Genomic DNA, 25,740 nt, shown 5'->3' on the forward strand with positions numbered 1-25,740 from the left:
TTTCAATGAATTCATCAGTGTTGTTCATTCCTTTAAAAAAGAGAAAATCAATGCGAATTCGGGCTTTCACCAGAGACACAAGAATAGGCAGCGCATCTTGCCCTGCCTTATCCTCTACTCTATTTTTCCTGCTACTGTAAATGGCCATTTTGGCTTCTCCTATAACCAGATTCAGTAGTTGCCATTTTACACTGTCAGTTTTTCTGTAGCCTGCCCCCATTATAAAAGCAGTCTTAGACCACTTTTCACCAAACCACATAAACACATTTTCCAGCATAATAAAAAGATCACAAAGTCTTTTACAGTCGTAAAAACAATGAAAAACTGTCTCTTTATCTTTGCAAAAGGGACATTCACTTGAAACAGTAGTATTGATCTTAGCGATATACTCATTCACAGCAATGGCACCGTGTAGGATCCTCCACTGTAAATCCCCAGTTCTTTTTCTGATAGGTGGTTTATATAAAACCCTCCAAACTGGTTTCACCTCACTGTCTACTTCCAGCTTTTGTCTCCATACAGTATCAACCCTTCCAATCAGTTTGGTTTTATTCAATGCTTTGACACAACATTTGTACAACATTTTTCCTTTAGCTGTGAATAAGTCTATCACTTTACATTCTTCAAGATTGAAAGGAGACCCTGAACCCCCCTCCAGATCTGGCTCAAAACCCAGTTCTGGAAAAGGATCACCCTCGTCAGGAGCCTCTACCCCCACACTGTACTCTTGCAACATTTCCACCTCTTCCTTAGTCAGTCTTTTCAACCATAAATTCAACATTTTTTTAGACTGTCGTAAAGACCTCAACCCCAGAAATGAGGCAAAAGCCTGTGCGTTGCTCAAATCAGGACCAGCTATTTCTACAATGTTCCTCAATCTGACAGCTCCAGAGGTACAAAGCATTTTGTTTAAACCTGGTGTAGAATTGTCCTGTATATCTAATTTGGCTCCATTAATGAGGGGCTCTTCAAGTAACCAGTGTAAGGAACACGTGGGTTCTAAGGACCTCCATTTAAAACAGTTCCATGATTTAAAAACTGCTTGATAAAAAGGAGGTAACCCATACATGTTTAATCCAGTACAGTCCGTTAAAAAAAGAGAGGAGTCTAAACCTAGACCAGCTGTTCTTTGCAAAATGATATTAGCAGCTTCTCGCCACACAACGTCTGTTGGGCCTGTAAGAAAACGCTGTGCAAACTGTATTCTAAAGGCTGCTATTCTACTCTCTATGTGAATCAGACCTTGTCCTCCCTCCTCTTTTGGTAGAAACAAGACACTTTGTGGTACCCAGTGTAATTTGTCCCAGAAAAAATCCACTAAAATTGATTGCACCTTTTTTACCAAACCTCTAGGTGGCTCCATACAGGCCAACCTGTGCCATAGAGCAGAAGCCACTAAGTTGTTAATAATAAGTACTCTACCTCTGTAGGACATTTGTGGTTTTAGCCATTTCCATTTATTAAGCCTTCCTTCTACCTTCTCTAGAACACCTTCCCAGTTCTTTTGAATGATGGTGTCATTTCCAACATACACTCCAAGATATTTTAATCCATCTTTTTTCCATCTCAACCCCCCTGGTAAACTAGGCAGCCCTTCTTTCCAACTCCCAACTGCCAGTGCTTCACTTTTTTCCCAGTTGACTTTAGCAGATGATAATAATCCAAACTCTTTTACAATCTCATCTAGTCTCTTTATCTCTTCTTTACTTTTAATCATAATGATTAGATCATCTGCATATGCAGATACAATATATGTTTTCTTACAATCTTTTAAAATCAGACCTTCAATGCTACTCCTGATTTTGCATAACAGTGGTTCAATAGAAAAAGAGTACAGCATTCCACTAAGACTGCAGCCCTGACGTACCCCTCTACCCACTTTGAAAGGGGCACTTAGGCCTCCATTAATTTTGAGTACACTCTCAATGTCTTGATACAACACCCTGATCATGGCTATTAGACCTGGACTGAGGCCAAACCTCTGGAGAGTCCTCCAGAGGTAAGGTAGCTCAATCTTATCGAATGCCTTTTCTTGATCCAGCGAAATTAGACCAATATTGATGCCCAATGAACTAGAGATGTCCAAAATATCTCGAATTAAGGACACATTGTCCAGGATGGACCTACCAGGCACGCAATAAGTCTGGTCTTGATGTATAACAAGGTCCATCACTTCTCTCAGTCTGTTGGCCAACGCTTTTGACAAAATCTTGTAGTCCGTACAGAGAAGCGATACAGGCCGCCAATTTTTGATCTCTTGGAGATCTCCTTTCTTTGGCAACAGAGTTATTACTGCTCTCCTGCAGCTTAAAGGTAGCAACATGTCTTTAAAGCTTTCGTTGAAAACATTCAAAAGCTCCTCACCCAGCTCGCTCCAGAATTCTTTGTAGAACTCCACTGGGAGGCCGTCGATCCCAGGGGACTTTCCCCCCTCCATGCTCTGTAGGGCTGTTAGAAGTTCTTTTGACCCCAGCGGTACTCCATGCTCATCGCTGACATCTTCTGGAACTTTAGGCAAATTGTCACAGAATTGATCAAACAGTTCATCATTGTCCTCATATTCACTGCAATAAAGCTCAGAGTAAAAGTCCACTGCTCTTCTCCGAATGTCTTTTGAGTCTCTGAGCTCCTCTCCTTCTTCAGACCGCAAAGCATGAATTAATCTGCTCTGCCCGTTCTTCTTCTCAAGGCCAAAAAAGAATTGTGATGGTGCGTCCATTAGCGTTGCACTTTGGAACCGTGATCTGACCAGTGCTCCCTGAGCTTTGGTGCCTAGTAGGTCTCTAAGAGCAGAATTTTTAGCCTTGAGGTCCTCAATATGACCTCGATTTCCAGTGGAATCTACAAGAGACTGCAGTTCCACTATTTCAATCCCTAGATCTTCTATAGATCTGGTGATGTCTCGTGTGACATTGAGAGTGTACTCTTGACAGAGCTGCCTTATCTCCACTTTCCCACAATCCCACCACTGTCTCAGAGAATTATAGTCTTCTTTTCTGTCCTTGAAAATTCCCCAAAAGAAACGAAAAACATCTTTAAAATGTTCATCATTTAGTAAAGCGGTGTTAAAATGCCAATATGCACTCCTTGGTTTTAAGTTACTGATTAAAACGACACACTCAACCATACAGTGATCAGTAAAACCAACAGGAAATATTCTGCACCTTTTAAAGGTGTTAAAATGATGATCAAAACAATAAAACCGGTCCAACCTAGCAAGAGAAATTAGATTATCCCTACTATGAGCCCAAGTGTATTGTCTTATGTCACCATTAAAACTTCTCCACACATCATTTAGATCATATGTTTCTATCAATTTCTTCAGTGCACTTTGTGATGCTCTATGGGGTTCCAAATGATTCCTGTCATAACAATCATTTTCTGTTGAGTTAAAATCTCCACCCAAAAATAATAGATCCTCAACATCAACTTGACTTAATCTAGTGCTTAATGTTTGCAAAAATAATACTCTTTCAGGACCCGTATTAGGAGCGTACACATTAATGAACATCAGATTAAAAAAATCAAAAACTGCTCTCACCACCAACAGCCTACCCTCCACAACCTGTTCTATTTCAATAGAAATTGGAGTGAAATTTTTCGAAAAAAGAATGCCCACCCCCCCACTGGTTGTGCTCTTGTGACTGAGCACCACTTCCCCCTCCCACTCTCTTTTCCAATCACACTCATTTAAGCAGTCACTGTGGGTCTCCTGTACAAACATCACCTCAGTTTTCCTAATTTTCATTAATTCATACAAGAGAGACCTTTTTGCTAAATCTCTTGCCCCATTTAGATTCAATGTACTGATATTAAAATGACTCATAGCAAGAAATAATAAAAGCAAACAAAAACATAACACTAATCTATTGTACACAGGGTGTAAAAACTTATTCATCATCATCACATCCATCATTTAGCTCTGATCTGACTCTTGAAACAAGTTTCTTTAACCTGGCGACTTCAGGCTTAGTAAAGCCTCCTTCCTCTTTGTTACCCAAGTGACGTCGTACAGACTCAGAGAAACACTCTCTATCAGAGAAATAGTCCTCCACTTTCACTCCCCTCAAATTTTTAGTTTTCTGTAAGAACAACTGTATTTTTCCAACAGTGTAATCTGCCTTCATCTCTTGACTAGCAGTCATGGAATCAGAGTAATCACTCTCGCTGTCTGCAGCATACACACTTGAATCAGACTCCGCTACCTGTTTAGCTGCCTCAGTTGTGGATTTGCTAGCTATTCCTTTTTTTGCCCTTGAGCTTCCCTTGTTACCTTTGCCTTTCCTTTTTAATGGCATTTTAAAGACAACATTTTCATTATCCATTTCAACTTCTTCCCCTCCCATCATTACATTTTCTGCAGGGCTGATTACATTCTGCTTTACAGTAAGCACAGAAGGTGAGCCAAACACCATCCCTGTGCCAAAAAGCGGACCTTTATTTTCCTCCTGTCCTTTCTCACTCACTTGACTGTCCTGCTGCATGTCACTTTTCGCCCCCTTTCCTGTCTCACTCTCCTGAACAGCACTTGTCTCCTCCTGTCTTGTTTCACTCACAAGGCTGTTTCCCTGTATGTCACTTGTCCCCCTCTGTTCTGTCTCGCTCACCTGGCTGTCTTGTTGCATGTCCCCTGTCCCCCCCTGTCCTGTCTCAGTCTCACCCTCTTGACTGTCTTGCTGTACATCTCCTGTCTCCCCCTGCTTTTCCCCACTTTCAATATTTTCCTCTGTTGCATTAATCTTTTCTGGACAACCCCTGGCTAGGTGTCCACTGGATTTGCAAAAAAAACATTTCATCTGTTCAGATGTTGCAAAAATCACATAGTCAAAGTCATCAATTCTCAGCTTGAAAGCCAAGTTCAAATCCCCACTCTTGTGCAGAATCATATTTAACTGCCTTCTGTGTGACACGACATGCTTTAATTCAGGAGATTTACAGCCTGAATGGACTTTTTTAATTTGGCCAATAATCTTACCATGTCGGGATAATTCCCGTGTCAACACTTCATCTCTAATGAATGGAGGGACATTAGAAATGATCACCTTCTTTGCTGTAGTAGCAAGAGGCGCAACAGGAACAAACGTGTCCTTTATAACAATGCCGTTCTCCACCAGCGTGTTTGCTTTGTCAACACTGTCAACAAAAATCACAACAGCATTATTCATCCGTGCCGCGGATTTAACGCTGCTATTACCGACCACCTTCCCGATCGCCAAACTACACTCCTCTACTGAGAACTGAAACTTTGATGCGATCTTCACACCGTGCTTTCTTGTTAAATTAACAAACTCCATAATCGCGTCGCGTGTACCGTTTATGCGCACCGACCAGCGTGCGCTGGTCGGCTGCAGCACACACACTTAACACACACAAACACCACCTCCTCCCAAAGCCTGGCGATTTACACCTTTAACAATAAAAACTATAAACTCACTATTCACATGCAGTATGTCGATAAAGAGATAGATAGAAAAAAGATAGAAAAACACTCGCAAACACCTCTCAAACAAACGCTCAACACGCAGCCTCCTTCCACTCAGAGAGAGAGAGAGAGAGAGAGAGAGAGAGAAATAAATAAATAGTCACAGCCCTAGATGAACCCTACTGATTTTGGTGACCTCATGGCCTTTCCTCCAACACATTCTCTTGTCCAAGACAGTCAAATGGGCCACTTCTTGGGACGGGCGGACCGGACGGACGGACGGACCGTTGGGGAAAAAACGGCACGTTATCTGGTGGGATATGAGTTACGATTCTGTCCCTATCGGGACATGCTCAGTACCACGACTCCCTCTGCAGTGCCTCTTGTGGCTCGAGTCCACTTTAGATGGCGCGCCTAGGTCGTTTTAACTATTTTTTTAGCGGGTTTGAGAACGGCACTTCCTTCCGCATTCCTGGAGTGCGGAAGTGCCCGGTAAGGCACCAGATCCCTTTCAGGCAAACGTTTGACGTTTGGTCACATCTGATCTGTCCCAAGAAGTCAGGACTCAGAATATGCATTTCGTGCTTTTAGAGCACGAAGGGTTCCCAGTTCAAATCTGGGCTCCCCCTGAGTTAATGTCGAAGATTCCTTGAGCAAGACTCTGAACCCCTAGTTGCTCCCGGTGAGCAGGTTTGTTCCTTTCTTCCGCCATCGGTGTATGAATGTATGGGTGAATGGAATGCACAATCTATGTAATGCTCCTTGGATAAAAGCGCTATATAAATGCACCATTTACCATTTTACCATTTAGGTCACAGACAGGATGAGGCTGGCAGGGTGTCAGACACACATTTACTTTTAATGGAATTCCTTTGATTAAAGTATTTAATAGTAATAATTACTCATATTATACTGAGTCCTTACTGCTGCTATCTGTCTTCATACCATACTACGTCCTTAGTGCTGCTGCTGTCCTCATACTCTGTCCTTACCGCTATAGTATCTGCTGCACCAGCTGTGTGTGTGTGTGTGTGTGTGTGTGTGTGTGTGTGTGTGTGTGTGTGTGTGTGTGTGTGTGTGTGTGTGTGTGTGTGTGTGTGTGTGTGTGTGTGTGTGTGTGTGTGTGAACTAAGGTACTTAAGAAAACAATAGATGGTTATTGACCATACAGTTAACTGCTCTGTTGTGCGTGACTCCTTTCTCTCAACCCCCAGTCTGACCCAACTATCCCAGAGGGACCCTGTTAATTTAGCCTTAATTTACCCTCTTAGTAAGCTCCCATGTTGATGCCCAAGGACCCCCTAGCTGAGAGAGAGATGAAGCAGGGACCCCTCCACTACATATTGTATAAAACTGTGTTGCAGATAAACATTTTCATAGATTTCATATATTTCTTCATAGGCTTGTTTGACAAGCACTATCATCAGTGTATGTTGGACTCATGTTAATGTGTAATATTTGGCCCTATCCATGCCAAACTTTGCAAACACACTCCTTGGCTGGCAAACCACAACCTCCGCCCCTGATTTCTCATATGCCCCATAGCGCCATAGTTACTTTTGGCAGACAACATTATGCAACCTGACGGTTGCTTTTCTCTCGATTAGGGAGTCTTACTGGTATTCCGACATGGATATCCCCCTATACTCGCAATACTTAGTAAACCTTCACTCTGTACTTAGTCTGCGCTTTTTTCCCTCTATACCAAACCGATACAAGCTCACAACGCCTCGCAGACATGAAATCCTGTTTAGAACTGGGACATAATTTTTTGATTCAGTGAATCGTTCATTTTTTAATCATTGGTGCTAATATGATTATGAGCCAGGGGTTGTCACCATGCTGGCTTGTGGTGGAATGTTTTGTCAAAATTCAATTTTTGCCACGGAGATAAAAAATTAGTGGACAATAATATTACCAGAAACACATCTGTAACTCTGATGAGTGTACAAATGGTGTATGCTCACAGAGTTAAGGGGGTCCTTGCAAATGAAACATTTGAGAACCACTAGTAGTAGTGGACTCATAATCTGCCATAGCGTCACAGTGAATAAGTGTCATACATATTCTGAAGAAAACCTGTTGGAGACTTGACATTCAGCAATTGGGTCTTATGATAAAAATAAGAACATTTATAATGGTGTGTAAAAATTAAATCTGAAATAAGCCTTTGCCACAGACACATTTGTCTGTGTGCGGACATATAGATGACCCCTGTTATAAGCTACTTCTGCCCTTATCTTATTAAATTCTGTGCATGGACGAAAATATGAACACATCTAAACATATCTCTGAATGTCTGAATTGGTTTGGAGAGTTGCCATTCCAAAAAAGATACAGAAATTATAGTCCTTACCAACCAAGAAAGGACACAAATGGGTATTTCATTTTACGACACATTCTGTTGATGCAAATGAGGCAATGGAGAGAGTAATAATTCTGTTGATATAAATAATTACTTTGGGGCAATGTAGAGAAAGTGATCACTTATGTGAACACTGGTGACAGCTTTTTACATTGGCTGCTTTCTGCAGGCAACAATTGCTCTGAAAAAAGTTGTTCACATGCGGACACACCTTTTTTATTGGGGGGAGGTTACGACTTAGGCAGCGTTGCCAGATTTTGCAAGAGAAATAAGTAACCAGGTCTAGTAAAACAAGCCCAAAAGCAGCGACACATGAGCTCTTTAAACCTATATATTCGGCTGTTTGAAAATAGCAGATCTACAAGCTCACAATGTGTCGCATTTTGGGGGGTCTTGGGGAAAGAAACATTTTATAAGAACACAAATTAAATCTCTGGCACAACATGCGTTCAGATGGAAGGTCTGTGGACAAATGCGTATTAATTTGGTGGTCCTTGAGATATAGATGGATAGATAGATAGATAGATAGATACCTTTATTATCCCAAGGGGGAAATTCAGTTGTCCAGTTGTAGCACAGCAGTATATACAGTTATTTACAAAGTTACAGAGAAGTAGGAAAAGATAGATAAGAGTAAAAAACAAGAGCAGTACAGTACCAAAAAAGAGAAGGTGCATCAATAGAGGGGGCGAATTAAATATAAGTATATATACATAAAGTGTCTTACAAAAAAGAGACCAAAGCAGTCAATGCTAGTTAGTGCAACAAGTATCTCACTGTCATTGTTAAACAAGACAAATACTCAGAAACTACCAACACAACCTAATAGTGCAATGCCGAAAAACAGTGCGAAAAAAACAACAGAAACCGCTCGGAGCAGAAGAAACTAGGCAGTGTGTCACCGCAAGACGTACATGAGCACTCTCCCTGGAAGGTCCTTAGAGGTCAAAGTCAATACAGCAATAGTTCCAACCTAATAGTGCAAAGTAAAAAAAACAGTGCGAAAAAACAAAACAAAAAAACAGCTCAGAGAAGAAGAAACTAGGAAGCATGTCACCGCAAGACGCACATGAGCACTCTCCCTGGAAGGTCCTTAGAGGTCAAAGTCAATACAGCAATAGTTCCGTCAGTCTAAGTTAGGAAGGAAGTCCTTTTCAGTCGTCCGTTATGTGTTTCGTTGTACAGCTTAAGGGCAGCCGGTACAAAAGATTTTCCTAATCTCTCGCATCTCCGGACAATGTTGTGTGACAACCACTGGTTTTAACAACATTTAGGAAGCAAGCCCAAATAAGCAGCTACGTTTAGAAACAAGCCCCCCAAAAAACATAAACCTGCAACTACCAATAATATACAAGCGACTTTACAGAAAAACAAGTCCTATAGTTACCAGGAGAAAAAAAACGTATAATAAGCAGACATGGCAACACTGGACTTTAGTCCTATTTTTCCACTTTCGTGTAATGAGTAACATGGCCTCTAGGGGCCGCTTGCAGCTGAGTTTACTTGTATGTACCGTAATTGCCAGACTATAAGCCACGGCTTTTTCCCCATGCTTATACAACGGTGCGGCTTATATAAAGATTTTTACAGCTAACGGCCAGTTAGTTAGTTTTACAATGGTTTTTGACAAGGATTTATATATAGATTTTTACAGCTAACGGCCACCAGGGGCGCTCTAGCGGGAAGCAGGAAGGACACCTGCGGCTTATAGTCCGGTGCGGCTTATATATGTAAACATTTGTTTTTTGTTCTAAATTTAGCTGGTGCGGCTTATATTCAGGTGCGGCTTATAGGCCAGCAATTACGATATTGTGTGCGTGTGTGACAAGGCAATATTTGTATTTGTAGCTGGAAACCTGCAACCAAACACTTGCATTTTCCTTCGTGGTTGTCAAGACAACGGAACATTAGCTGACCGCACCCCCCCAATCCCCAGCACGCGCACACACACACACACACACACACACACACACACACACACACACACACACACACACACACACACACACACACACACACACACACACAGGATCAGCAGCAAGACCAAGATCATGCCAATACATTTCTGGAGGTCCAAAAAAAAAAATTGAAAAAAAAAAATTTGAAAATTTTTTTTTTTCTTTTTTTTCAAAAACGGCCCAAACTCGGGAAACTCGGGGTTGGCACAGCACTAGTACCAATACAAACTCGGGAAACTCGGGGTTGGCACCATATGTGTTAAGTACATTTTGATACCAATACTTTTGTACTTTTACTCAAGTATATTTTTGATTCCGGACTTTTACTTGTAACTTGTACTTGCATTTCTACATTTCATTACTGATACTTTTACTTGAGTAACAAAATTTCGACTTTCTCCACCACCGCTTTTTGGTCTCTAGCTGAAAAGTTTGGGAAGCACTTAACTTATGTTATCTACTTTTGCTGGGGACCCCTTGGAACCTAGCGTGATTTCAGACTCTGCGCTGGAGCTTGAGTCTGACATTGTCCCCATTGTAAGAGATTTCAAAGGGGAGGGGATTTAAAATTTGAAATTTCCAATCACAAGACATCTGGTGGGAGGGGTTGTGTTTGACTTGTGTACACAAAACATTCTCCCCTCCCCCTCCCCTCTATGACAGGCATTGTCTTTGATGTTTCATTGATTAGAGAGAATCACTAACGAGCGAGTATGGCTCAATCACTGACTGCAGTTCAGAACCCTTTTGAAGTTCAAAGGGAGCAATTAAGAACTCTGGTGAGTCACCCCTCCTCCACTGTTTCTGTTGATTTTCAAAAGTTAGACCCACCCCTCCTCGGTCTTGCATTGATTTCATTGGTTGGTGCGCCAGATCGGCCAGGACACCGACAGAAAGACACACGTCATATGACACCTCCAGACCAAGAGAAGCAGTCCACTCAGAGAGTGGGCGGGTCTATTGGCTGGAGCCAGGCAACTTGGAACCACCCATACCTGGACCCCACTTTATAGAACCACTGAGATGGATTGAAAAAAAAAACAACAAAAAAACACCACAGGCAAAATGCAACCAAAACTATCAATTTCGTCATCAGACCAAGTAACACACATCAGCCAGAAAAGCACAGATAAGGTAATTATGGCATTAGATTGCCATGAGGCTTTCAGTCATTTCTGCACTTTTGCATCTTAATCAAAGTGACATTCACAGTAATTGGGCTGGAAGTAAATGTCCCCATCCTGCCACAGTCTGTGATCATTAATGATGTAAACCAGATTTTCAATACACGTTTTTGTACACAGTTGACTGTGCGGTGCTAACCACTAGCCTGCAATGAAATATGTGTTCAGTGAAGGACCTTGGATTTAAAACCACTTGTATTCTAGCACAGTGGTTGGGCAGATCCCCAGATGGCAGTAAAATAACAATTTAAGACCTTTTTAATACAAAAAATGGATTGTCTATTTTCCCAATATGCATCTGTGTAACCGAGTCAAACTAAATGTAATGCCTCAACTCCTACAATTCCAAATGCTTGTCAGGGTGGGTGGGGTCCCCAGTTCAAATATGATTATTTGGGGGGTCACGGCCTGAAAAGGTTGAGAACCACTGCCCTAGCAGACTGGTTCTACAAAGTGGGGTCCTTGAGGCTATTTCAGGGGGGGTCCCCAACTATATTTGTTAATATAACTTGAAAATCAGTTCAAACACTTTAAACCTACAGTATATGCATCCGCTATTTGCAAATACAAGCTCACATCACAGCTCACATCGCGACCCGTTGTGAGCTTGTAGATCAAAAAGAATATCTCTGCTGTCGGGCTGAAACCTCCTAACTCCAAAATGTTCATTTTCGGGAAAATTAGCTCAAGTGGAGTTAGAAGGTTTTGACCGAAGGGCTTTTTTTTTACTACTTTTCATTGGTTCAATATTATTTTAACCAACACACAGACGTAAAGGGTGTTCAATAGCACATATTTATGCCAAAAACCTAAAAAATGGAGTTAAGAGGTTTTGGCCAGACAGTGACGATATGTGGAATGATATGAAAACATTTTAATAACGCAAATCTTGTGTGGGGGGTCCTTGACATTGAGAACCACTGTCCTGATGCATTCCTGTTCTGGACATTTCAGTGGTCAGACTCCAGCTGACATCCTCTCAGTGTGAACAGTATCATTGCTACGTGTCTCTCCCTGCAGCATACTGTAACTAATGTCCATTAAGGCTCTATTTCTAGGAACAATCACACAAAAAAGCCCTCTGATAGAGCACTGGCTGTGTGGTGTTGAATTGATGCAGTCTGTTAAGCTGCCGTAGTGAACATGATCCCGCATTGAAATGTTCTCTTTTCTGTCTATCTCTCTCACACAGAGTCTGGGAACCACAGGCAGATACGACACCAGAAAAAAGTGAGTTAACTACAACTACATTCTCTCTCTCATCTCATCCAACTTCAGGTTACAGAAGAATAATTCCACAGACATGCTTCGTGTCTTGCGTTTCCAATGATAATGATGATGCTGTTGTTGTTTGTGAGATAGTGTTGCGGTTAGGTGGGTGTGTGTGTGTGAGTGCGTACTTCCGTGGGGGACTGCCCATAAGTCTGAAATCACATTTGTCCGAATTTATTTAGGTTTTAGGGTTAGATTTAGGCATAGTTTTACTGAGGTTAGGGTTTGGGTTAGGTTTAGGCATAGTTTTACTGAGGTTATGTTTAGGCATAGTATTTTCACCAGGTTAACATCACCAGATTCTGACTAATGGGATGTATGAACAATGAGATTTCGGACACCCCCACAAGTATTAGTACCATTTGAAATACACATTGTGAGGACAGTTTTCCTGGTCCTCACAAAAGAAATTGTTGTTTTTATGGTAAAAAAGTAAAATAAGGAAAAAGTTGAGGTTAGGATTAAGCATTTAGAGGCTATTTGTACTTTAGGCTATAGGGGTATGGGTTTTAGTTATGTATAGATAACCGAAAATCTACAAGCTCAGCTAGTAAATGGGCTCCAGTAAAAATGGCAAAAAAAGTTGGAATCTACAAATGTTCCTAAAATGTTGACAAGTAACACAAACCTGTGTGTGTGTGTGGGTGTTAGATTGTGTTGTGTTTAGCGGTGTCTGAGCCTGCTGTCTGTTCCATTTCGCTTGGCACCCAGGAAAAGGTTCCCCTGGCTTGCTTTTGATGTGTGACCGTGTTCATCTCCGTCTCCCAGGCGTTTTTGAAGACTCAGTTCTGGGTTCCTTTGAAAGCGAAACATCCTGCAGAGGTGTTCCTGCCTGGGAGATGTTCTCCTTCTCCCTCTCTCTCTCTCTCTCTCCTCTGTCCTCTCTGAAGCAGAACTGTCAGAATTGGGAATTTATGTTTTTTTTTGGGTTGCAGCCAAGAGAGATGGCGGCAGGGGTGTCACACCAAATACTGGGCCCTGGCCCCTGGGTACAAGGATTCACTGCGGGCCCCCCATGAATGTTATTCATAGGGGAGGGGGTTTAACCTATTTAGACTACAGGGAACACATTATTTTTTGCTATAACTATTGAAAAATAGCAGATATACAAGCTCACAGTGCACGCTGCGAGCTTGTATATCTGCTATTTTTGAAAAATCGTGAAATCCTTTTTTTTAAAAACCTATGTTTCTATGTCAGTGGTGCTCAAACCTTTTCATGTGAAGGACCCCCAAAATGATATGTTTTTGGCCACGGACCCCCATCTCAAAATATTTAGTTACAGGGACCCCCAGAAGCAAAATTTGAGTTACAAATGTTTGCTTTAAAAATAAATATATTCAAAGATTTGCACACATTTTCACGACTTTGCTCGCAGCACGCTATGAGCTTGTATATCTGCCTTTTTTCAATAGCTAAAGTATAAAATAATTAAGGCCCCCGCCCACCCCCCTCCCCCCTTGTGACGCCCCTGGATGGAGGATTCAGTCTTATGAGCCATGAGCTTGATCTCACAGTGGTATCCCGTACGCACTGAAGCTAGCCAACCGACAAGTTTGGTGTCTGCAGGAATGCAGAGTATGTTTATTTTTTAATCGAGCGACCATAGAGTTCATTTTACGTTATGGCAATGATTGGCAACCTGTAGCTGGCTGTGAGGGAATTGCAACTTAAGTGGTCACCCAAATAAAAATGACATGGTACATGATTCTACTGATGCCTTCTGGCCCGGATGGGTGGCGTAGCGGACTGGGCACCTAGGCTTCAATGTAGCATGACATTGTGGGTTTGAGTCCTGTTCCCAATGAGCTTTGCTGCATGTCTCTACTGTAAACAATGATTATTATATATTTATACAAATAGGCCCAAAAAGGCCCTCAAAAATATCTTCTAAACCATTAATTCTTTAAAGACTTTTTGAAAATATAAAGAAATAACAGGTGTACAAGCTCGCATCATGGCACTAAGTGGTGCACTCTGATCTTGTATATCTTCTATTTCTGAGAAACAATTTTTTTGATTTTGAAAAACATAATATTTCGAATAGCTGATTTACAAGCTCAAAACATGTCGATGTAGATCGGCTGTATTTTAAAATGTTTTTCAAAATATTAAAAAAGGCAAAGAAGTTAAAGTTTTCTGGAAACAATAAAATAAAATAAAAAATAAACGATTTTTGTTGCAACTCCAGACCATGATCAAATGGTATATAAATAAATAAAACATTATAAATAGACATTATAAGATAACAATATTCATACCTGGGCGTAGCAAAAGGCATGGCTGAAACTTCTATGTGATACCCATAACTTTGCAGTAGGTGTATTATTTGAATGGAGGAAGAACAGTTCTCAGAAAAGTCTTTAAGGCTGTAATGTAATGTGTGAGCCTCTATCGTTTGTATATGATTGCACAAAAATTGCTCAATCACTGAATTCAGCAGTCTGTTATCGTTCAGTAATTGCCACTGCACTCATTAAGACCGCTGTCTAGTCAAAGATTCAGAGCACCTGGCCCATATCAACCTGTCTTGCTTTATTTTTGTAGTATCGCACGTCACAATTTCTTACATAATCGTCTAATCGCAATTATTTGACATAATCGCAATTATTTGACATAATCGCAATTATTTTGTCATAATCGTCATAATCGTTTACATGTTGTAAATGTTCATATTTTTATCATAATCGTCATAATCGTTTACATGTTGAACATTTTCATATATTTTCAAACATTTAAGAAAATAGTGGAAATAGCAGGTCTACAAGATCAGCTATTTCTATCATCAATGTTATTTTTGAAGTATAAAGTTTTCAAAAATGTAAATAATTTCTTTGTATATTTAGGTCATGTGTCATATCTGCCATGTGCAACTTCAAAGCCTACAAGCCAAACAGAAATGACAAAAACGCAATTAAATAGTTAATCGCAATTATTTAAAAATGTCATAATCGTGACAGCCCTAATCACACGCCAGCCATGTAAACAAACACACAATGTAATTTACAGCTGCAACAGTACAGTCTAATGTGACCCTGTGAGCAGAATAGACCAGGGGTCTTCAACGTTTTCAGGCCGGGGACCCCTAAACTGATGGGGAGATGGAGCAGGGACCCCCTACCACCTTGTAGGGTGGGGGGGTCGGGCTACGACATATCTTTTATTTTAAACATGTACTTTACACTAACAGCGAGCATTGTGGGCCGTACCACTACCATTTCTAAACATACTACTTATTAACTGAGAACCAATGTCAATAATATCAACAATCTGTCAGTTGCATAGTAATAATGTATTCAAGCTATTCAAAATGGATAGAATCATGATTTATTTTTTAACATAAATGTGAAAAAAAAGAAAAAAAAATATTTTTTTAAATATATATATATATTTTTTTTTTTAAGCAAAATTTTTTGCGGACCCCCTGCAGTACCTCCGCGGACCCCCTAGGGGTCGCGGACCCCCTGTTGAAGACCCCTGGAATAGACAATGCAGTAACAGAATATTGATTCATATTTTCAACACTTCCTACCGGTGAGCCGACAGCATTGCAGTCCTTTTTAATATTAATATCAAATCAACCAAATTGTTAAATGTGTTAATTTCTTCATTAATTAGCCTTGTGATCAGTGGTCTAAAGGAACTAAGTAAATTTACTTTCAATATTGAAATATGTCATTAATATACCTTAGAGGAGTTGTGTGGAAATAAATAAAAAAAAGATCCCCCACTTCTGTGTTGCCTAGAACTGGAGAATTGATTTTGGGGTTTGTATTGTAAATCACAACGGTGTGATGTAATCTCGGTGTGATTTACAATACAAACCCCAAAATCAGTTCTCCAGTTCTAGGCAACACAGAAGGGGGGGACTTTTTTTTTTATTTCCACACAACTCCTCTGAGGTATATTAATGACAAAGTTCAATTTTGAGGTATTTGTACTCTGGTATTTCCAATTTTCTGTACTTTTGCTTCTACTCCACTACTTCTCAGATCCAAACATCTTTCACCCCACTACATTTATTTGAAAACTTTAGTTATACTAGTTACTTTGAAGATATATAGGCCCATTATAATATTATAAAACCTATAAATACATTCACCACTTTAGCCCTTACTTATACCTCATCTCCATATCCTCACTTCTTTTGTTGTAAATGAACGCCTTCTTGATCATACATACTACAGCGCCACACGAAAGCATCAAAAGTAGCAGATCTACAGCTTGTAGATCTGTTACTTTATGCAATTTCTTAACTTGAATCTTGAAAAGTAACAGTTTTGGAGATATGAGGTTTCCACCCGACAGAGACGATATACGTTTTTTTTTTTTGGACTCTGTCAATACAGTAGAGTATGTACTGCAGCATCTTTCATTTCTTTACCCTGAGACACATTTGGCAGTAAACAGAACCTTGAACCTTGGTCTTAGGAAAGGTTAACTGTTTATAAATCTCACAGCAGCAAGTAGTAAAAAAAAAGAGTTGAAAAAGGTGCACGATAAACATTATAAAACATGCAACAATAGGCACAGAAATAAACTGTACTTGCTCGCAAAACATGCACGCACGCGCACACACACACACACACACTCTAACATTACAAGCAGTGCGGGACAAACCCACAGCTGCGTGTAGAAGAATCTCATATCAGCATGTACTGTATACTGTATTGCAAAATTACTTTTCTTTTGATCAAAATCAAAATGTTTTTTTTTTTACATTACATGAATGGCATAGAGTTTTGTCTGTTGAATGCAGCTGCAGGTGCGCGCGCGCGCGCACACACACACACACACACACACACACACACACACACACACACACACACACACACACACACACACACACACACACACACACACACACCCCTACTGTGGATAATGGGGACAGCAGTGTCACCGTGTGCTCAGGGCCATAGTGTTGGAGGTAATGGTGGCCTTGGGCTAAGTAGCACATCATTGTAGGAGCATGATTGGACTCAGGGCTGTGACTGGATGTTCTAGCTGTTTCACTGACCTCTACAGTCTCCCAGAATAGATGTTAAACCTCGCTCCCCGCTGAAAAGACACAAATATGGAACCAATGACGGTTGTGTAACACACAAACACAGCCTAGATTCATGCTCCATCTGTAGTGTTGAATACTTCCCCTGAAAGAATGTAATCCAATTTAATACTGTTGAATAGTTCCAGTGTAGAGCCATGTACTGTAATAATTTGAAAGAAACCTGAAATAATTTAATAAGAGAAACTAAACTTCTGAGTAAAGCTCAGGGCCGCAACTAGGGCTGATTCTATCAATTTTTTTTTTATTAATCTAGAAATACTTCTTTGTCACGCACACAAAACTCACTAAGTTTATTTTAGTTTCATGAATTTATTATGGGTTTTCAGAAAATGTGACCAAATCTGCTTGGTCAAAAATATACATACAGTACAGCAATGCGAATCTCCATTGGCCATGTAGAAAGTTGTGTGAATCAAATAAGAAACCGTGCAGCACCTTGTTGTTTGTACTGTATGTATAAACTGCATGTCCCACTGGTAAGCGACCCCAGGGCAGACCAAGGGCCAGATGCTGTGATTCTCCACACTGGCCTGGGAACGCCTCGGGATCCCCCAGGAGGAGGTTGCTAATGTTGCTCAGGAATGGGACGTTTGGAGTTCTATGCTGGAGCTGCTGCTCCCACGACCCCAATCCGGATAAGCGGTTGAAGATGGATGGATGGATGGATGCATGGCACAGTTGTGTCATTGCCACGATCAGGAAGAAAGCGCAAGCTATCACCTAATTCTGAGAGAGAATTGGTCTGGATGATCAAGAGTAAACCTAGAACGACCAAAAGGAAGGTCTGCAATTAACTGGGGGAGCGTGTCGCTGTTACTACATGTCATCTTTTCGACACCGGACTCTAACCCTCACCCTAACCCTATCTCCGTGGAGTGAGTCGCTAACCCTCCGGTCGAAATCATGGTCGTTCGAAAGAGCGCGATTTCCCCATTAATTGGAAGCTGCTGGAACACAGGAGTCAGTGTCCACAGTCACCATGGGCTAAGAGCCTTCCATGCAAGATGGAAGCCCTTGTTCCAGAAGCGGCACCTTTAGGCTCTATTAAAGTTTGCGGCTGATTACATGGACACAGACAAGGCCTTCCAGAAGATGTTCTGTGGTCAAATGCAACAGACATTGAGCTTTTTGACCACAATGACTAGAAATATGTTTGGAGGTAAGAGGGTGAGGCCTTTAACACCAAGAACACCAAACCTACTGTACTATCAAGCATGTATGTATTGTGCTATTGGCCTGTTCTTCTGCCAATGGAACTGGTGCTTTACATGCAGAGTAGATGGAATAATGAAAGAGGAGGATTATCTCAAAATTCGTCAGGAAAATCTCAAATCATCAGCCAGAAGTTTGTTGTCAAAAGTGTTAAAGTGTTGTCTAAATCAGGCTCAAATGAAGGTTTTAGAATGGCCTGCCCAAAGTCCTGACCTAAACTCCATGGAGAACATACGAATAGTGCTGATGAAACAAGTCCAAGCCAAGCCAACACATTTTGATGAATTGCACTAATTCTGGTCAAAGATTCATCCAGAAGCTTGCCAGATGCTTGTGGATTACAAAAAGCATCTAATTGGGTTGAAAATGGCCTAGGGACATGCAACCATAATATTAGCATTGCTGTTTGTATATTTTTGACCCAGCAGATAAGGTTACATCTCATATTAGCACTGCTGTATGTATATTTCTGACCCAGCAGATTTGGTAAAATTTTCAGAAAACCCATAATAACATTTAAATAAACAGAAGTTTTGAAATTATTGGAAAGCCAAAACTGCCATGACATACATGTTCTTCTAAGTGTATGTAAACTTTTCGGCCGCCTGGTGGCCAGACATTTTACCGTGGCCTCTAGGAAGTGTCCATACAAAGTTTTACACAGATCGGAACTGTTATAGGTCTAGAGCAGTGATATTCAACTGGCGGCCCGCGGGCCAAATTCGAACACTTTCCATATCCCAATTTCCATTTTGAATGTTTTTCATAACCATTAACCATAATTAAGGGGCCATTGTGTGGTACAGCACAACATGATGTACGTTGTTATGTGCTATAAGTCCTATAGGACGATAATGGACATATTATGTCCATTTTGGTGACATACTGCTTCATACTGCATTTACGCATTTTGATATTTGAGAGGATAATATCTGTGCCAGACCTTTATACTTGACAGTCTTTGATTTTGGATTTGAGAAAATAGTAAGTAGGTATTTCATTTGTCCTGTGCATGGAAGGGTCTTTAAGAAGACCCTTGGGTTATTGTGGTCCACTCCACACTCAAAAATAGGTAGTTACCAATTGATGTGCCACTGAAAAAATGGGGATGTACGGTACCTTTCACCAATTTTCGGCCTATCTTCATACAATTGGTCCTCACTATGTTCGTTATAAGATTGGACCATTTCTGAGAGAGAGAGAGAGAGAGAGAGAGAGAGAGAATCAAGATGCTATTGTCAAACATAGGTAGCTACAAATTGAGGGAGATGGCTTGTAATGAACTGCACTCGAAATTCATGTTCTTCTCTTGTTGCGTCGTGTGGCCCCCGACTTCAAGTAATTTTACAATTGTGGACCCCTGCCTAATCTAGTTGAATATCCCTGGTCTAGAGTCTAGAGTTATAGGTCAAGATGCAACTCGGCCTGTTATAGCGCCGCCAAGATGAAGCTGATTTGAAAATGCATGCACGAATCCCACTCAGCCTAGTGGGAATGTGTGTGCTGTGCACAGTTTCACCGCAATCAGACCCTGCGTTCATGTTAGGAACATTTTGGAAGCCAATCTTAGCCAATCAGGATGGAAAATGTTAAATCAGAAAGACCTGTTTCTTTAATGACTATAGAGATACTGTGTTCCGATTTACTTGATTTTTGGACAAAATCTGTAGGAGTACTCTCTGTAGGAGTACGCTATAACAGGCCCATGTGAAAATTGTGGGGTAGAGGTTCTGCTCTGGCACCCAGGGAGTGAGCGTGTATTGTTTCGCTGCCATGGAGCCGCCAGAGATTAGCTGTCCAGAGATGGACACACGGTCGGATGCACAGACGGACGAACAGGGTGCTAAATATAGTTTCGGCCATGCCTTTCGGCCTGGTGGAGACAATTATTCAACATTTTTCAAACACTTTTGAGGTTTTTCAAAAATAAAAAAAGCAGACATACAGGTTCACAGGTACATTCTAAATCCTAATAGTTTTCCCCCCAAAAAAAAAAAAATGTTTCTATACGGTATGTACAGTATAAATTATAGTTAAAATCTAAAATGACACTGATGCTTTGCCGGTTTTAAATGGTACAGTACTGTAGTGAATGTACATACCGTAGTTACTGAACACCACGGGGTACTGTGTGTCAACCAAGGGAAGCCATCAGCTGTGTTGCTGTCCAACATCAGCGCTACCGCCCTCACACTAGAAGGCCAGCGTGCACGCGTCACGTGTGTCCCGTCTGCCTGGACTGGGTGAAGACGTGCATTGTGTGTGTGTGTGTGGGTTGGTGTTTATCTGTACACTACATCTCTATGTGACTGACAGAGGAGATTAACTGCAGGATCAATTCCGCCCACATTGTCAGAAAGACGCCCCCATACACACACGCACGCACGCACCTATGCACGCACCTATGCACGCTCCCATGCACGCACGCACGCACGCACGCACGCACGCACGCACGCACGCACGCACGCACACACACACACACACACACACACACACACACGCGTGTGAGGCAACAACCTGCCCATCGGGACCGCATCTTCATATAATTGGTCCTCCCTAATGTTCGTTATAAGATGACATAGCTTGAAGAATTGTGCAAGTGTTTGTGTGTTTTATTGCGACTGTCAGGTCGCAGTTACTATCAAAACCTCCACCGCTGTCAGTCTGTCTGTCAGTCAGTCATGTCACGTCACGTCACGTCACACTTTTCCCCTACTCATATCTCCGCCACCGTTGCCCCTATCCATGCCAAACTTTGCACACAATCCTTGGCTGCCAGACCACAACCTCCACCCCTCATTTCTCACATTACAGGCCTATTTGTGTATACATGTAACCTGACGGCCGCTTATCTCCCGATCAGGGAGTCTTACTGACAAATATTTAACAGATGAAAGGTATTTTTTTTTACTTTGCCCTGTGTTTACATGAAAGAACAATAACAAATGTCCCTTTATACCAGCAGTTATCAGCACACTAGAGTAGTGTGGTGGTGTTTAGCTGAAGAAACACTTTGCCCTCTCACTGTAACAGACAGACACCTTTATTGATCCCGCGGGGGACATGCCGGCGCCAGTGACAGCACAGCAGTAACAGTTTCAGATAAGGGGCATAAAAGAATAATATCACAATAAAGACACCACCAAACAAATATGAATAAAGTATACAGTTGTATATACACTATATGCAATCTGGTGCACAACCTCAAGTAAAGTAAATGTACGTCAGAATTGTACTCAAGTCCAGTAGCTGATTAAATGTGTGTGTGTGTGTGTGTGTGTGTGTGTGTGTGTGTGTGTGTGTGTGTGTGTGTGTGTGTGTGTGTGTGTGTGTGTGTGTGTGTGTGTGTGTGTGTGTGTGTGTGTGTGTGTGTGTGTGTGTGTGTGTGTGTGATTGAGTGACAGGGCTAATGCTGTGATGACTTGTGTTTGCATTGATCGGTTGTTGTATCGAGCCCACTAGTTTCAATCATGTGTTTATTGTTTCTGAGGGACAGATCAAGCCACACACAGTCACACACACACACACACACACACACACACACACACACACACACACACACACACACACACACACACACACACACACAGTGGGGTTTTTGTCACGTGGCTTATAGTGCACAGGATCTCTGTTTCTGCTTTAAATCAGGCTCTGTGTGTGTTGTGATTACTGTAGAAGTGCATGTGTGTGTACACACACACACACACACACACACACACACACACACACACACACACACACACACACACACACACACACACACACACACACACCGCTGGGCCCCAAGGCAGCAATTAAGAGTGATGGCTTCTGGTGAAGAGTTGCCATGGTGATAAAAGCAAGTAGAAAGGAGCAAAGCGCTGTCCGTCTGTCACTCTGTACCTGTCTGTCTGTACTGTATTTCTGTCTTTTAGTTACCAGTAAGACTCCCTAATCGGGAGATAAGCGACCGTTGGTCGCTTATCTCCAGACTTAAGGGATCTTAGACTTCAGACTTAAGGGATATTCCACTTTCAAAAAAACTTTTTGTCATTGTACGGTCTAATCAGGCTTGTATGAACACCCTGAACAGTTTTTAATTTTCTTCATTCAGTATTTAGATATTTGATGTAAATGTTATCTGGCCCTCCGGCAGGCCCAGGCCCTCTCCCCACACACACTCATTGTAACTTCAAACTCCATTTTAACCATGATAGATTCATTAAAAACACCCTTATGTCTCCATATATGGAGATATGATGACATCACACAGTCCTCAGCCGATGATGTGGCGTGATGTCATACAATACACAAACGAGCCCTACAGTATAAAGGGGCAATTCTTGCAAGGAAAGAAGCATTTCTTCGACTCAGACCTTATCGCCAGGGTTGGCTTATAGCAGCTGTCGGTAGGACCATATATGGATTCTGTTAGTGTGGATCTCCTAACAGGGCATCATCTGCGATACAATCCCTTTTATGCCCATATATGGAGATCCCTAACATAATCCCTTTCATGCCCATATATGGAGATCCCTAACAGAATCCCTTTTATGCCCATATATGGAGATCCCTAACAGAATCCCTTTTATGCCCATATATGGAGATCCCTAACAGAATCCCTTTTATGCCCATATATGGAGATCCCTAACAGAATCCCTTTTATGCCCATATATGGAGATCCCTAACAGAATCCCTTTTATGCCCATATATGGAGATCCCTAACAGAATCCCTTTTATGCCCAGTTGGTTGCTAGGGTAAAAAAACATGGTTGCTATGGTAAACAGTTGGTTGCTAGGGTAAACAGTTGGTTGCTAGGGTAAAACCATGGTTGCTAAGGTGGTTGCTAACGTACACTAACAGACCAGCAACAACAGACTGTTGCCACAGCAACGTACACAAAGGTTTGTGTACACATGTGGTGTGATGTCATACTGAAGATATATGACATCACACCGTACACAAACAAAGGTGTGACGTGTGACGTGTGACGGACGGACGGATGGCCGGTGGAGGTTTTCATAGTAAACTGCTCCCTGACGGTCGCAACCAGTAAAACTCCTAAGGGCGACAAGTGACCTTGCCCTAAAGGGCGATGTTGCACCATGTCTTGGCCATCTGGCCAGTGATGTATATCGGACCAGTTACCCATATATGGAGACCCCTGGTACCCATATATGGAGATCCATGTACTGTATGGAGATATGCTGTGAGACTCCAAACATCAGTTATTCGTTATGTGAAAGTCCTATGACCTCTGCATCTGACATCATACATACAGATCCCTTTTATGCCCATATATGGAGATCCCTGTCTGTAGAACCAGCCAGACAGATATGGGCTCTATAAGGGCATTCCCATATGAAGTTATGTTAGAAACAGGCTTAATAATATTGATGACATCAGGGATCTCCATATATGGGCATAACAGGGATTCTGTTAGTGTGGTTCCCCTGACATCACAGTGATGTCAGGGGAAACCCATAGACCCATAGACCCATAGACCATAAAAAAGTGTACACAGCCGGCCGGCCGGACGGACGGACGGACGGAGACATGATGTGCCGTTTCTCATACTAAACTGCAACATTCGGTCGCAATAAGTTAACAACTCCAAACCATAGTATAATGCAGGCATCACCCACTCAATATGGCATTTTTCTTTCTTTTAAAGAAATACAAGATGTGTACACTATCCCTTCTACACATTTATTTGTTTCTTTTGAGTTAGAAATAATAAATGAATAAATAAACGCTGACACACCGAGTCCAATGGGACAGATGCTTTATTGCACCAAATAACTCTGTAACAGTCTCTAGTTGAAGCTAAACCACGTAAAGATGACTTCCAAGAACGCCTGTAAAGTCTCTCAGATCCATCTCTTGCTTTTATAAAGGCCTTTTAGAATATCTGCCAGCCAGGCAGCCAATACTGAAAATACTAAGACAGAATGGCAAGTTGATGAATGGCAAGTTGATGTAAACACTGCCCAGTATTCCCTTTATGTGCCGGTCTTTTCACACGCTGTTCAGTATACCCGACCAAGGCTGAAACATATTATTTCTGGGAGCATTAAGGTGTGAAGAACTTCTCTCTCTCTCTCTACATTTTTATGCACATCTGTTCCTGTAACCTGCACTGCAGGTTATCCCATTTCAAAACTATACGTAGAGTTTATTACATGCCAGAGAAGCTGCGTAAGATGAACAGTGAGATGTCTTTTCTCTGCTGGAGGTGCAAAAAGAAAAAAGAGGGGGGCATTTCATCCACATGCTCTGTTCATGCAGTGTTGTCTTATCATCGTTTTGGCACTTAGTTGTAAATGCACAACTTGGCGCTGGTGAGGACGGTTGGAACAGACACCAAAAGCAATATATTGACCTACTGTAGCTTTTCTAGCTAAGAATTGTGTACCATACATTGGAAGTCTTCTATCCCTCCTACAGTTTCACGTGGCTAAATTAACTATCCAGTTACACTCCTCTTGACACAACTCATTACAATATTAAGAATAGGCAGCCAGACTTTTGGAAAGTTTGGAAACCCCACATGGATATTTTACAACTATACCTAGTATAGTTGTAAATATTATAATTACTTTGCAGTAGTTGAACTGATGTGCATTGAGACCATTCCGTCTTCTGTTTTCCCTCTTCTATATCCATTTGTTTGTTTTGTTGTTTTTGTCTTTGTTGTTTTTTCTTCTATTTTCAGTTATCTTTTTCCCTTTTCACTTCATTACTATGTACAATTATAATATTCAATCAATATATCCATGCAATACATTATAGATTGATTTATACATTTGTTATCTTATACTTATTATTTATTATAGATTATATATTGTTTGATTATTAGTTTTAGTTCATATTATTCATTGTTGTGATTATCATTATTTTCTTTTCTTCTCGTCTTTTCTCATTATTTATGATGATATTGGGCTCCTAGTCTATGCTAATCGTGGCCTTATCCTCAACCTCAGCCCACTGCTTTGTACACTTGGGGAAAGCTTTGTTTTGTGTTGTGTTTGTCTGTCGGGCAGCTCAAAAGGGGAAAAAATAGTGCATTTAGAACTGAATGTTCAACACTTGAGCTGTCATAATGTTTGCACTGAATAAATGCAATACAAAAAACAAAACGCACAAAAAAACAACAACACTTTGAATGGTTGGCAAGACTAGACAGGCGTTATTTTTAAATGTAGTCTGTTTATCATTGAACAGAAGCAATAACATTGAGTTATTCAGACGCACACACAATGAACATGACATAAGCAAG

The 25,740-nt window shown here is 41.2% G+C and overlaps 1 protein-coding gene across 1 annotated transcript in view; it reads left to right on the forward strand.

Annotated features, from left to right (window-relative positions):
• Positions 1-25,740, forward strand: part of ankfn1a (ankyrin repeat and fibronectin type III domain containing 1a) — a gene marked incomplete at both ends in the record, with an annotated part of 215,853 nt that overhangs the window by 59,507 nt on the left and 130,606 nt on the right. Inside the window, one exon of the mRNA XM_080747348.1 lies at positions 12,122-12,159. Within this exon, the coding sequence (XP_080603474.1) occupies positions 12,122-12,159 (38 nt within the window). The remainder of the gene's footprint in view (positions 1-12,121; positions 12,160-25,740) is intronic.

The sequence above is a fragment of the Nannobrachium achirus genome, assembly GCF_963921795.1.
Source record: "Nannobrachium achirus genome assembly, chromosome: 18".
NCBI classification, from domain to species: Eukaryota; Metazoa; Chordata; class Actinopteri; order Myctophiformes; family Myctophidae; genus Nannobrachium; species Nannobrachium achirus.